Source organism: Fundulus heteroclitus, chromosome 17 (assembly GCF_011125445.2).
Source record: "Fundulus heteroclitus isolate FHET01 chromosome 17, MU-UCD_Fhet_4.1, whole genome shotgun sequence".
Lineage (NCBI taxonomy): Eukaryota > Metazoa > Chordata > Actinopteri > Cyprinodontiformes > Fundulidae > Fundulus > Fundulus heteroclitus.
The window spans coordinates 25,805,528-25,819,111 of NC_046377.1; the positions used below are offsets into that span (position 1 = coordinate 25,805,528).

General features: G+C 47.1%; 1 protein-coding gene across 5 annotated transcripts; it reads right to left on the bottom strand.

Annotated features, from left to right (window-relative positions):
• Positions 1 to 325: 325 nt before the first annotated feature.
• On the bottom strand, positions 326 to 13,383 carry LOC105936069 (cadherin-related family member 5). 5 transcript variants are annotated; one of them, XM_036149238.1, is made up of 15 exons: positions 13,002 to 13,383; positions 8,024 to 8,104; positions 5,950 to 6,029; positions 5,652 to 5,860; positions 5,528 to 5,584; positions 5,362 to 5,454; positions 5,193 to 5,279; positions 4,985 to 5,101; positions 4,703 to 4,867; positions 3,884 to 3,974; positions 3,427 to 3,806; positions 3,228 to 3,350; positions 1,989 to 2,067; positions 1,718 to 1,908; positions 326 to 840 (listed from the first exon to the last, which is right to left on the bottom strand). In XM_036149238.1, exons 3-15 carry the CDS (start codon positions 6,014 to 6,016, stop codon positions 451 to 453), a joined length of 2,049 nt encoding a protein of 682 aa, XP_036005131.1. In that variant the 5' UTR covers positions 6,017 to 6,029; positions 8,024 to 8,104; positions 13,002 to 13,383; the 3' UTR covers positions 326 to 450. The 5 variants fall into 5 exon arrangements, with proteins under 5 accessions (XP_036005131.1, XP_036005133.1, XP_036005132.1 ...); XM_036149240.1 differs by lacking the exon at positions 8,024 to 8,104 and having other exon boundaries at positions 3,427 to 3,627; positions 3,706 to 3,806; positions 13,002 to 13,382; XM_036149239.1 differs by lacking the exon at positions 8,024 to 8,104 and having other exon boundaries at positions 3,427 to 3,627; positions 3,700 to 3,806; positions 13,002 to 13,381.
• Between the last annotated feature and the right edge of the window lie 201 nt (positions 13,384 to 13,584).

Consider the following 13,584-nt stretch of genomic DNA (forward strand, 5'->3'; position numbering starts at 1 on the left):
TTGTGACAGCTGGATCAGAACCAGGACAAGTCCAGAGTTCCCCACAGCTGATAATGAGGTTCTGTTAGAGCAGCTGCAGGTAGAAAGCACCAGAACATGCATTTGCTGGCTTCCCTGCAGAAACCCGGTAGATTCTCAGAAATTCAGCCTGAAACTTTCAGGCTATTTATAGGATTTTATTCAAACTGTTCTCTGCTTCATAGTTTCACTGCTTTCTGCTCTGCTTTGTGTGCGCATGAGTTCCCTGTTCAGGTCCTAACCCCCCCCCCCCCCCCCCATTTCTGGTTCACATAAGGTTTTGAAATCAGAAATCAAACCATATAATAGATTATTCATTTCTGAAAGGCATTTTTATTAAAACCACCAAAAACAACCAGAGTTTCAATCCGTTAACCAATCACGCGCTGGCCGCGGCTGTAGAGTCTTGACTGGTGATTGGCTGAACCAAGCTTAAGTGTCCCGTGATTGGTCGGTGCGGACTTCCTCGTCTCTCTGAGGCGTCCCAGCATGGCCCTGCATGGACTGAGCTGCAGAAGGAAGCCCTGCCGTCACATCAGGTGAGCGCTCCCAGCTGTGAACGGCGCTCTGAGCTTCCTCCACCACCACCACCAGGTCCGTCTGAAAGCGGCAGCGTCCGGCCGGGTCGCTGAGGGACACCTCTGAGGGTTGGGTAGGAAGGTGAGGTCTGGACCTGCTGTCTGCTGCTGAGGAGGAGGAGGAGGTCGGAGGAGGATGAGGAGGAAGAGACTTCTTGCGAGTGTAAAGGCCGTGTCTGCCGTGGAAGCTGCCGGACGGCGAGGAAGCCTGGTGGGCGAGAGCTTCTGGAGAGCTGGAGCTCACCTAAAGGCCACAGAGGAACCAAACAGACAATCAGCAGCTTTAACTGTGAGGATGAACTGAGGAGGAGCCTAAAGCCAACGCTCAGACACCACAGACCCTCAACCAGCAGTCTGGTATCAGGACTGCTCGCTCACTTTCTCCTTGGCCTGCGCTTCTCTGACGTCGCTTTCTTGGAGTGGACGAGCCGATATTGTGTGTTTTTCATTCGGTGCCGGATCAGCTTCTTCCAGGAGGTTCTGGATTCCTACCTGGTCCAGATTTGCTGCTGCAGGCCGGTAATCTCAGATGTTTATCGTGGATTAGACCTTCAGCTGATGGAGTTCCACCCTGAGGTCCTGCAGACAAGCTCAGGGCTGGAGACGGTGTGCCGTCTCACCCTCCACTGCTTAGCCAGCACAAAGATGAGGAACTGAGTGGATGTGATGGGTCGGACTGTGAGAAGACGAGGCAACAAGCCAAGCGCCACTGGTGCAGTCTGTCCTTGGCTACCTGAGACAACAGGTAAGCCCTCATCTCATGGAGAACACCTGTCATCCCCTCCTGATGCATCACTTCTGCCCCCTGGTGGCCGTTCTAGATCATTTCCATCAGGATCAGGGGATTCATTCTAAGAGCTGAACTGTTTTTTTAGAAGTTGTAAAAGGAAACTGGAGGTTCAGAAGCAAATGTGCCTCTATTGATAAAGAATTTTGGAGAAGATGAAGGCCCCACAGAGGAAAAACTCTTCATCTCAGAGCATTCATGCATTCAGTGTGAAGTCTCTCTGCTTCAGTCAGTCAACTTTCAGTTCCTCTTCAGGAAACGTGTCTGTTTCTGCAGCCCATCAACCAGCTATACTCACAGCACATAAAATAAAACCAGGTTATTCTACCATCACCTTAGGGTGTAGTCCGGCCGTGACGGCTGGGAGGATATCAGCTTCCTGCGGTCGTCTCCTGCGCATGAATCCAAGCAGCAGAAACAGGAAGGCTGAGAGAAACATCAGCGAGATCAGTGCTGCGATTCCTCCCGCCAGCCTGCTGTCCACATCTCCAAAGAGCTGCTGCTCTGTGAACGCACCGTGAGGCACTGAAACAGGAAGAGAGCAAAACACAATGGAGCACCGGTAAGAGGTCAGTGAATGCACCACGGTAGGACTTTGTCCTCACCTGCCTGTCCTCGCTGCAGGACTTCAATGTCCACTGAGGCAGAAGCTTCCTCTCCTGATTCTTCATCCCTGGCAACAACCTGCGGAGGCAACATTCAGGCGTGTCAGCTAAAACACAGAAGCTGTAAACGCTCACAGTGATGAGGAGATACAAAGCTGCATGTCATCTGTCACTCCTGGACAGAATGTTTCTAATTTTGGCGATATTCCTGAGGTGAAAAAAGGAAACTCTGGAAATCTGTTTAATATGTGATTTAAATTACATGTCTTGGTCAAAAATAACACCAAGATTTTTTACTTTATTACCAGAGGCCAAGTTAATGCCATCCATCTACATGTAGTAGAAGATGCTGTAGTCCTCTATAATCTGAGCCAGGAGGAACATATAGATGTTAAATAAAAGTGGCCCGAGAAATGGACCCTGAGGAACTCCACAATTTATCTTTATTTGTCTCCGCACTTTTCAGATTCTGTGGAAAATGATTTCCTCTCTGTAAAATAAAAACTTGTTCTACAAACCTGCCGGGCAACAAATCAAGACAGCAAGTTGTGGATTTTAGGTTCTGAAGCGGTTCTGAAAAATACCCATAATTCAGTTTGTTAAACTTGTTTAGATGCTGTAATGGTTCTGCTGGCACACCCTGTTCATCCTGTTGGACTAGAGTTCAGGAGGGGCAAGTGGAGACGGGTTTGTCAGGCTGTCAACAATAGCTTAATAAAGTTATTAGTGTTTGGATTGATAATATCAGATGAATAAAACGGCTCCTTTTAACTCCTGATCATGGTTTCTTTATACTATCTCTAGAAATGTCAAAGTGAGCTGGAAGCTGTGTTTTTCTCCAGCTGGTCCTCCATGGTGACTCTTTCTCTCCAGAGAGAACTTTGGTCTTTATCGGGTTAATTTCATCCTGCGTCACAATAATCAGACTGAAGCGGGGGTAGACGGGGTGATGGTGAGTAGACTGGGACAGGAGCGTTATCCTTAAGCAGCACTCTGTGAGGCATTCTAAGTTGCAGCTGGCATGTTTGGCATCTTTCAGTCTTCTATAGAGAGAAAAGCTTCGTTGTTTTCCTGGTGGATAAATATACAGTGGATTCACTGCAAAGCTTTTAGTCCTCTGACATTGTGCTTAAAGATGAGGTCCAGGAAACCGCTTGCTAACAGACCTGAGGTGTCCAAACATCCCTTTTTTCTAACCAGCACCCCTTTAACTTTAGTAGTCTGTTTTAATAAACTCACCTGCAGAATGTGTCTGTCAAAGGCCTGCAGCTGGTCTGTCCTGGCAATCAGAACCCCCTCCTGGGTGACTTGATACAGTCGAGATGGTGGATGCAGGAAGAACCGAATGCTTGGATTCACTCCCTGCAATTGGACAGCAGTGTTGTGTGGACAGGTGGGATTTAAGTGATCGTTAAGGAGGGGCAGCACGCCGTCTTACATCAGGGAAGTCCCGGTCCGACACCTGGACCTGTAACACCTGGTTCCCATAGGTGGAGACGATGGAGGCAGGGCTTGAGCTCTGGATTATGAAGCCTTTGAAGGTGGTTGTGTTAAAAACAGGCGGGAAGGAGTTTTCACTCAGTACTCTGACAAGAACCGTGGCCAAGCTGTACTTTAACCGGTCCTCCACCTGACACACCTGGACAGCAACGAGAGCAGGCTCTTCAGAAACACATGTGTGACTCTGGGGAAAAAGGACGGATGTTCCTACCATGACCGTGAGCGTGAAGTTTGCTGCTGGGCGTCGGGCGTCCACAGCTCTGGTTAACCTGATCTCACCTGTCTTGTTATCAATCACAAACCTGCCATGATCATCACCTGTGGGTGAAACACAGACACGGTCACGCCTGCATAATGCTGTCGCGTTGCGTAGACCTCCTTAGACTGCGTCTAACCTGACAGAATGGTGTACAGGAGAGGAGCATTGATCCCCCGATCTCCGTCCTTGGCTCGGATTGGACCAGGAGAAAACTCCAGAACCAAGTCCTGAAAGGGAAAATGAGCGCACACTGCAAAAAGAGAACTAAAAATAAGTACAATTTTCTTGAAATGAGTGTATTTGCCCTTGATTTGAGCAGGTAAATAAAATTATTTGCCAATGGAATGAGTATTTTTACTTTTACCCCTAAAATAAGATTATTAGAAATAATGCTCTTGAAATAAGGTGATGCAGATGAATTGTTCCTGTTTTGAGTGCAAAAATCTTATTCCATTGGCAAATAGTCCTATTTATCTACTCAAATCAAGGAAAAATACTTAAATTTAAAGAAAAAAAATCTTATTTTTAGGTATATTTTTGCAGTGCACCTGGAGGCTGAGGCTGAGGCAACACCAGGTCCCAGGTTCTCTTAGGTGTGCTCAGTTCAATTCAAAAATACTTTATCAATGCCAAAGGGAAATTAAAGAAGGTGTGACATGCCTTCTGCCTAAAATGTACCTAACCATCCGTCTACCTGTCCACGTCTTTTGTTTGCTAATCATATTGCTAGCTATTCCTGTCCTCTGCAGCACCTTGCTGGGGTTCAGGACTCTGGGAGTTCTGGGTCTCCTCCCAGTCAGACATCCCAGAGTCATTCCCTCCTCTGTTGATTCTCAGGTTTTAAACGTTGCAGCCCAATCAATCAAACAATGTTCCTTTCTTTGTAGACTGACACATTACAGCCATTCCTCTAACAGAAGCCACTGTTTACTTTACCCATGCTGCCGCTGTTTACCTGGTGCTTCCGTGTGATGTTGGCGCTGTAGGTTGGGTTCATGCAGACCGGAACACCTGGGGACACAGGTGTGCAGGGCAGGAAGTGAGGATACTGGTCATCAACGTCCTCGATGTTGATGGTAAGGACAGTAGATATGTTGAACATCTCCTCTGTGTTTGATTCCTGCAAACAGAATTACCCGTGGCCATTCTTCGTCACATCTTTTCCACTGTAATGCTGTCCAGCTATCTGAATGCATCTAAAAGCTTTGGACTCTTGTCAAACCCATTTATAGCTGACCTTTACCTGGGCCCACATAATAATCTGGAGCCGGGTTCTGCTCTCGTAGTCCAGAGCTTTGTTCAGCACCACTTTCCCACTGTTGGGCAGGTCGATCCTAAAGAACCATGCATCTTCCTGCAGGTGCCACAAAGCAGGTGGTGCAGATTTAAAGACTGGGGTTTGATTGGAGAATGAATGTTGAAACCGAAGCTAATGGAGATCCTACCGAGGACTGGTCAATGCTGTAGCTGATCATATCTCCATCTGTGTCGGTAGCCTTCACAGTGAAAACCACAGAGTTCACTGCTGCCACCTGCAGAAGGAAAAAACAGGATGGAAGGGCTTCTTCGAACAGAACCATGTGTCAGGTTATTCAGTTTGTTGGTACGTTTCACCTCACTGATGCTGAACGGCTGGATGGTCTCCTCCAGGAACTTTGGTTTGTTGTCGTTTTCATTCAGAATCTCCACCAGAATCCTGTAGTGGCTCTGAAACAAGGTCCATTTTTATGGGACTGACTGGTGCATCTATTCTCTGCTGATGATCATTTTGTAGACCTACTTGTTTGATATCATCCTCATAACAGGTGAGCTCAGCAATCAGAAACGGCCCCAGAACCTGAAAAATGAGCCCTTTTTGGTTAATCAGACAGGTTGGACGGGTTTTAGGTGAGTCTACGCCGTACCTCTCGGTCCAGGACTCTGGATGCAGAGGAGTTGAGTCTGATGGTCCGACGCTCTAAGTAGAACCAGTTGGCATTTGGTCCGGTCAGGCACAGACGGACAGCGTTGGCTCCTGGGTCGGATCTGATGCTGATGTTTGAGATGAACAGACCCATGGGACTGTTCTCTCTGACCGACGCAAAGATGTTGGAGCCGCCCAAACACAGGCTGGCTGAAGGCCACACAGAAAGGGCAGCTGATGGACTGAATCTGCTGCTTGATATGATGATCATATTGGATGATGCAGGAAAATGTTCTCACCTGTGACAACACGGCAGGACAGTCTGAGCACCAGCTGCCACAACAGCAGACAGAAGCACCTTGACATCTTCCTCCTCCACCTGATCAATAAACAATCAGTTCAACCAGATTCAAAGAACATCTTGATTGACTTTGTATGAAGCAGAGATTAACAGATCATCATTAGTGCCAGCAGCTCTAGAAAAGCAGGATGTGTGTGTTAATGCCATGCAGAGATGGCACAGTGTAGCAGAGACGTCCTGTTCTGGGTTTACCTGCATCTTACTCTTGTTTTATACTGTCTGTGCTAGAAATTATGATACTAGATATCCAAGTTTTACCACTGCCACAACATCAGCCTGGGAGGGGTCATGAGGTCATCAGACCATCAGAAGTCCTTCATCCTCCATCATCATCCAGGAGGAGAACATCTCAGCAGCTTCCAGGTTGGACGTCCAGCAGCTTCAGCCCAAGGTCAGAGAGGAAGCTCAGAGAAATGACCAAAAACCAGGAGGTCCACCTCAGACTCTACAGGTCAAGACCCTGAATCAGTCTGGCTGCTGGAAGGTTGGAGGAGAAAATCTCTTCTCTCCAGAACCAAGATGGCAGCAGGACTGAGGTCAGCAGAGCTGCACCTGGAGGAAGGACCAGAGGTGTTGGACCATGATGGACAGAACTGTGATGGACAGAACCATGATGGACAGAACCATGGTGGACAGAACCATGATGGACAGAACCATGATGGACAGAACCATAGTGGACAGAACCGTGATGGACAGAACCATGATGGACAGAACGATGATGGACAGAACCATGGTGGACAGAACCGTGATGGACAGAACCATGGTGGACAGAACCGTGATGGACAGAACCATGGTGGAGGAACCATGGTGGACAGAACCATGATGGACAGAACCATGGTGGACAGAACCATGATGGACAGAACCATGGTGGAGGAACCATGGTGGACAGAACCATGGTGGAGGAACCATGATGGACAGAACCATGGTGGAGGAACTATGGTGGACAGAACCATGGTAGAGGAACCATGGTGGACAGAACCATGGTGGAGGAACCATGGTGGACAGAACCATGGTGGAGGAACCCAGACCTCAGGCCAAGTATCCAGCACAGTGATTGAGAGATGATTGACTGTGTTCTCCTCGTTCTACCAAAGCGTTCTAGTGTCAAGGTGTTTGTCTGTGAGACCTTAGTGCAGCAACAACTACACACAACAATGATGATTTAAACGCTTTATGGGCAAAAGTTGGAAAATGAAGGTTTCTTCCAGGTTCAGGAGTGGGTCCCACCATGACACTAAAAGGAACAGGCTAGTTGTACGAAGTGAGGTTTATTAATACTTTGTAATGATGCTAGTGAGTCTCGTCTGGGGAAAAAGCGAGGATACCCACAGAGAATGATGTCTGCAAGTTGTGGAATGGACTTCTGAAGATGTTTGGGCTTCTGCTGATGATTCTGGAGAGAAGACAGAGGTAATGGTGGAGGGTGGACAGGTGTGTGAGTCAGAATGGGGACGTAGAGGATTGCCCCATGGAGCAGTGAGGAGATTCTTCAGAGAGAAGCCAGAGTTTATTAGGGAACTCCAGGACATGAAGAGGCAGAGAACTGAAGAGCGGAGGGAAGGCTAAGAACTGAGGTACAGGCTACTTCCTGAAAGGAGGACCCAAGTGGTAAGAAAAGGAGCTTGAGGACAGAGCGGAGCAGAAATAACAAGTGGCCTGATTGCCACACTGTACGAGAGAACCATCTGCCTCAGGGTATCAACTCCTCTTCATCTCCCACTGACTTGAAGGAGCTCCAGATGCCAGCCTCCCCTACAATCAGAGAAGATGAGGCGCACACACACAGGGACCCACATATGACCTCTAGAATGAGATGTGAGTCCATCTGCCCAACAGCTGAAGCTTGGTCAATGACACCTTGGCAGCAGCTAGTCTGACAGAAAAATAAAATCTTCACTGGCCTAGTCAAAGCCTCAGCCTGACTGAGAAGCTGCATTTTTCCTCTACAGTTTTACATTCTGTGCAGGAACAGAGCTGTTCTTTGTTTGAAGCAGAAAAGTACTAAAACATACTGGCTCACAGGTTTTCCAAGTGAGAGGAGCTTCTGGTCCTGAGGTGGGAGCAGTCGAAGGTCAAAGCTATCTGAGTCATGACTGTTGATAAGAACGTGAGAAAACTGGAAATGAGTTAGGGTGTGCTGGTCAGGGCCGGTTTCCCTCATCTGTGTTTAAACTAAACCCTCAGGTTTAGTCAAAACATAATTAGGACGGTACAGTCTGCCTGCATCTAGTGAATCTGACCTACAGCCGTGTTTCTAGGAGCTTGATTGCGTAAAACATGGGCTGGCAGTGGGTGTCTGCTCCAGGAAGCTCAGGGTCTCGTCTTTCCTTTTTGCAGGTGATGTGATTCTGTTGGAGTCGTCAAACTGCGACCTTCAGCCTGGTCCTGCTCAGTTCCATCTGCTGCAGCTGAGCAGCAAGGTGCTCACGTTACTGAAGTGAGTTTGCTCTCAGAAGGCCACTCAGGCTGTCAGCTGACCCGATTCTTTAGAGGGGATTTTTCTCCAGTAAATCCTTCCTTCAGGAGCTGCTTCACATTCCAGGACCAAACGCCCCTTTAGAATCACTTCCCTTGCTTTAACTATACAGAATGTGGAACAAAGTTACTAATCAGTCTCCTGCAGGAGAAAGAACATTGGATGGAGTTGCTTTATTTGTCCTCAGTGGGAGAAATTGCATTTCAGTACAGCTCATCAAGAAAGACAAACATGGGTAGACAGGTGACTGAGGCTGCTGCCACAAGCCTTTTTGCAGAGTAGAGAAAATAATACGTTGGGATGATAGAGGGGAAAATGCATTTCTGTCAACAGGGACAGTATGACGATGCAAGAAAAACATCTCAGCACAAAAAAGAAACACGTGTGGGTGGTGGTTCTCGAGCGGGGGCCGCACGTTCCAGTACAGCCCTTCCAGTACAGCAATGCATCTGCGTGCATTCAACCCAGGGTTCTTGTCTTAGTATGGCGTGACCATTGTGCCATCGACTTGACCACGCATGCACCAATCCGAGCGCGCAGTGAGACAGGTATTCAGCGTATAAATATCCTCAATACCTGTCTAGAACGCACTCAACTCTGAAGAACTCTTCTCAACCCTCTGTCCTCGCTCTGGATTCCATCTCTGCATGTGCTCGGCTTCGTGTATGCACATATGCAGATGGTTTAAATCCAAATGCTGCAGCTGTTGGCAGAAATTACTAAACACAGGTGGGCTTCGGTGGCGCAGTGGTTAGTGTGCACGACCCATGTACAGAGGCCTTAGTCCTCGACGGGCCGACGCAGGTTCGACTCTGACCTGTGGTCCTCCTTCTCTCTCGTACCCCCGTTCCTGTCAGCCCACTGTACGAAAAACGAGCCACTAGTGCCGTTAAAAAATACTAAACACAATGGTGGGATTGAAGAAAAAAGAGAAATAAACAGTCTAATATTTTAGCCTCAAAATATTAGACTTTCCTTGAACCCCCTCAGGCGAGGTGTGAAAAATGCCGTTGTCTCATTTTAACATTTTTTAAATATTTCATTACTTTACTGTAGATTTCTCAATATAGAGCTAGATGAAAAGGCACATGCAGAGTCCTGAATTGAATGAGATAAAGAATCTGGTGAAAGAGCTAAAGGTGATGACAAGGAGGCCTTCAAATCCATCTGAATGCAGTATTTGCAAGCAATACTCTGGATGAAAAAAAAACCCTGTCTGTGATTGGCTGGTGGAGTGACGGTTTTTGAAGTCGCGAGCGGAGAGACAGCCGAGCGCACAGCTGGTGTTGCACGTGGAAGGAGCAGGTCTAGCACGAATGCAGAGCCGTGAGCAGTTTGAGATTACCAGCCTCAAAGGCCGGCATCAGGCGAGCCAATTCAGAGAGCAACAAATTGTTTTGTCTCAGGCTGACTAAAACTTTTTCATTCGCCTTAAAGTCTTTTGGGTATGTCTCAGTGGCAAGTCCTAAACAGCCATATTTGTGTTTGTTCCGCCATAAATTCACCTTAGATTTTCCCAAAGATCTATTCCATTCACTATTGAGTTCATACCACAGCACGCATACGATGCCAGGATTGCACCCAACTTGCGCTTTTGCTCACAAAGCATCTGAGTCCGGGTCTTCACAGTTCGGTTTAACCCTTTACACATTCCTGGCAGCCTCACCATGTCCAGAACAGCTGCTGAGAATTTCCAAATTTGTCGATATACCACATAACCGCCAGCTCCAAAAAGCAGAAATCCTGTGATAAGTCTAATTATGTTACCATCTTCCTCGTCCTTGACGGACAAAATAGACAGACCCACAATCCTCCATGTCTCCCAGGAGTCCAGAGTGTATCCAGCTGGGCTCTCCTTTGCCCTGTCCTCAATTTATGGTACAACCAGAAATCTTCCCAAAGAAATGTATATAATCCAGGAGGATGGGGAAAAAACTGCTGGGTCAGCCAAATAAACATGGATGTGTGTTTCTTGTAAAAATATTATGTCAGATTTCAGTGACTTCATATTGTATCTATTCTTTGTATTGTGATAATTTATTGATTGTATTTAGTGTCTGTTTTATGTGCTGACTGACTGTCAAGATGCTAAAGGCAAATTACCACTGCGTTTTAAACCACTGGACAATAAAGTTTTCTTTATGTATCTTGTATGTGCAAGAACTTTACCTCGCCTTATCTGGTGGCCTAGGTTTCAAGAAAACAAGGATATAGAGTCAAGGGTGCTGTTCATTTGAGGTACCCTGAAGGAGTGAACAGATTAAACAAAAAGGTAATGATGTTGCAATAAAACATAAAGTCATCAATAAGTTTGGCAGCCAGCAACAAACAAACAAAGTCAAGTAAACTGTTAACAGATACATGAACAAAACCCATAACCAGTGCTTCCCCAAACGAAGCAAAGTTACCCTCATCCACATCAGGGACCAGCGGGCAAAGAGAAAAGAAAAATACCAGAGAAGTCACAGCCCCTCTACGGCCCACGCATCACAGAACCGGTGAAGCATAGCAGGAAGAAAATTGCCACCATAAAAGTTATTACAGAACACTTTTACACTCAAAATATAGCCTTTCAGAGTTTTTGGTCAACCAGGTTGCTGAACAGCTTCACCTGATCCTGTTTAATGAAGGAGGAGCTGGCAGAAGCTCCGCCGCTGCTCCATCGCCTCTGCAGTGTAGTCAGGAAAGATCAAAATACGCTGGCCTCCACAAACCATCCACCGCCGTCTCCTGACGGGATCTTCTCAATATGCTGAACGATCTGTACCCGAGCGGTCATGGCGTGGGGTCTGGAGCCCCCCCCCCCCCGTTGGTTTGGGCTGTTTTGTACGGTGTGCCTGGTCGATGGTGCCGGCTTGGTAAAGATGTCATCTCTCAGCGGCTTGGAGACGAACTCAGAGAACTTCCTTTCTCTGTGCCTTCGGGGACACCGACAGTTTTTATGTTGTTACGCCTGGATCTCCCTTCAAGGTCTGACAGCTTGGCCTGGAGCTTTTTGTAGCTCTGCCAAGTTTCCACAGCATGCTTGTGCTGCTCATGGTCCACACAGCCTCTCCACCAGTGCTTTCTGGGTGGACAAAAAGATTCTGCAAACCAATCGCAAACTTCTCTCATCAAAGCACTGCGGCAGCTTGTTTGACATTTTCTGCCAGATGAGTGGAAGCTCGTCTTCCTGGCCGACTGACGACAGTCCCGAAGGTTTCATGCTAGCTTGATCACAACCAGCAGCAGCTTCGGTTAGCGAGCGATTAGCTCCCTTTCCACTTTGTGTAGTTTTGATCGTCATGCTCGTGTTGCACCTTTTGGCAAACTCAAGAAGAACACAAGGCGAATCCTTTAAGACAAAAATGGAGAGTCTGCTGTGCAAAAATGCGTTTAGAATCAAGTTAATTCGTGTGCCGCGAGGAGCTAAAAAAACACGTCTATTCAGTCCACATGTCACAGCGCCCCCCGGATCCTTCCTCTTCAAACCGCCTCTCCTGGTGGTCCCATGTCCTGGTCAGCTCAGCCACAGCTTTCCTGCAGAGTTTAGCTGTGAGGACTGAGATGGGAAACGTTGATTCATTGTTTGCTTATTTGCTCAGTTAAGAATTGGCCAGTTTCACTTTTCTGGCAGAGAAACCAGATATTTATTCCCAAATGTGCAGGTTTCTGAAATAGTTCATGGTGCCATGCACTCTGATGGGGTTCATTTCCCAGGGCTGTTGGAAGAGAAGCAGGCCCACAGCATCATCCTTCCTCCACCGTACAGTCAGGTGCTTTTCTACCCATGGATCTTTGGTTTCTCAGCAGAAAATGCTGGTGAAGATTCTCAGTCATCCAGGTCATGGTCATTCCAAAAAAAAGTAAACAACAAAGCAACAAAAAGTCTGCAGTAATGTGCAGTACCAAGCTTTATAATAAAGCTTGGTACTGCACATTACTCCAGACTTTTTGAACTGAGAAACCTTCCTGGAGAGGAAGCGAAACGTCTTCAACTACGGAAAACAGGTCCAGCTGCTTTGTTTTTTATTTTTTTCGGAATCTCAGCAGAAAAGCTCCACCTGTTTCCATCTGTGGTGGTAAGAAAAGAACCAGCCATGGAGAGGCGCTTATCATGGCCACCCAGTGCGGCCATTCTTTGCTGCATTTCTCAAACAGAGAGCTTTTTAGATGCGTTTACCTTTTCCTTCTCCTCTCTATGCAAGGTGGAAGATAAACTTACATCAAGCCTAAAGTTAGGGTTGATGGGTCAAATCAAGAGCCTGATTATTTCCAAGCAAAACAGGAAGTCATGCAATTACCTTTCTAAACACTCTGACCAAATTAATGCGGCTAATTTCTATCTTTTATCCCTTGGTCAGGTTAAGCTAAGCCATATAAATCAAGTTAAAACCAAATAACAACAAAACAGCTACATAATTATCAATACTGTGATTTGAAGGTTTTAGTAAACGTGACTTTGAGGAAAGCGATTACATTTTATTTTTCATTATTCTGGCAAATTAGGAACAATGAGGTTAATCGTCACTGACCTGACTTGGTTTCAGATGGTGAGGAAATAAAAGTTAAGTGTGGTTTTGACCAGCAGATGCAGATGTGTGGGTCCAGCTGGACGCGGTGCAACAGCAACCAAGCAGCTGCAGTGTTTGACGCGGGATTAACGGCTTCCTACTGGCGCTTAAAGCCTCAGATGAACACCAAGGCAAACGTCTCACCCTCCTCTCTCTCCTGCTGGCCTACAGATGGCCGGTGTCTCTCGGCCCTGATGGCTTCAGACCCGTTTTCTGCCTCATGTTGTCACAGGTTGCTTTCTTCGTGTCTCGGCGGTGGAGCTGGAAGGAGCTAGCTGTGGCCACAGAGTGTGAGGCAGCATTAGAGAGCTTAGGCAGCATTAATGAGCAGGATAAGTAGGCCAGCAGGACCGTTAGCTCGACCTGCTGCTGCTCGTTATCAGCTGATTATCAGCTCAGCGCTGACTCCTTCACGCCGTAATTAAACACATTCCCAGAAACTTTGATTAATGGACAGCAACGGGCCTCAAAGAGCAGTCTGGGTGGCGTTTCCGACAATCTCGTTTTCCGTATGCTCCATAGAACTGGGCTTCAGAACCAGAGT

Coding starts and splice junctions, on each gene's coding strand:
- LOC105936069 (XM_036149238.1), bottom strand. CDS start 6,016: ATGTCAAGGTGCTTCTGTCTGCTGTTGTGGCAGCTGGTGCTCAGACTG. Junction 5,102..5,192: donor ACAGCATTGACCAGTCCTCG/GTAGGATCTCCA, acceptor TGGCACCTGCAG/GAAGATGCATGGTTCTTTAG. Junction 4,868..4,984: donor TTATGTGGGCCCAGGTAAAG/GTCAGCTATAAA, acceptor TTCTGTTTGCAG/GAATCAAACACAGAGGAGAT.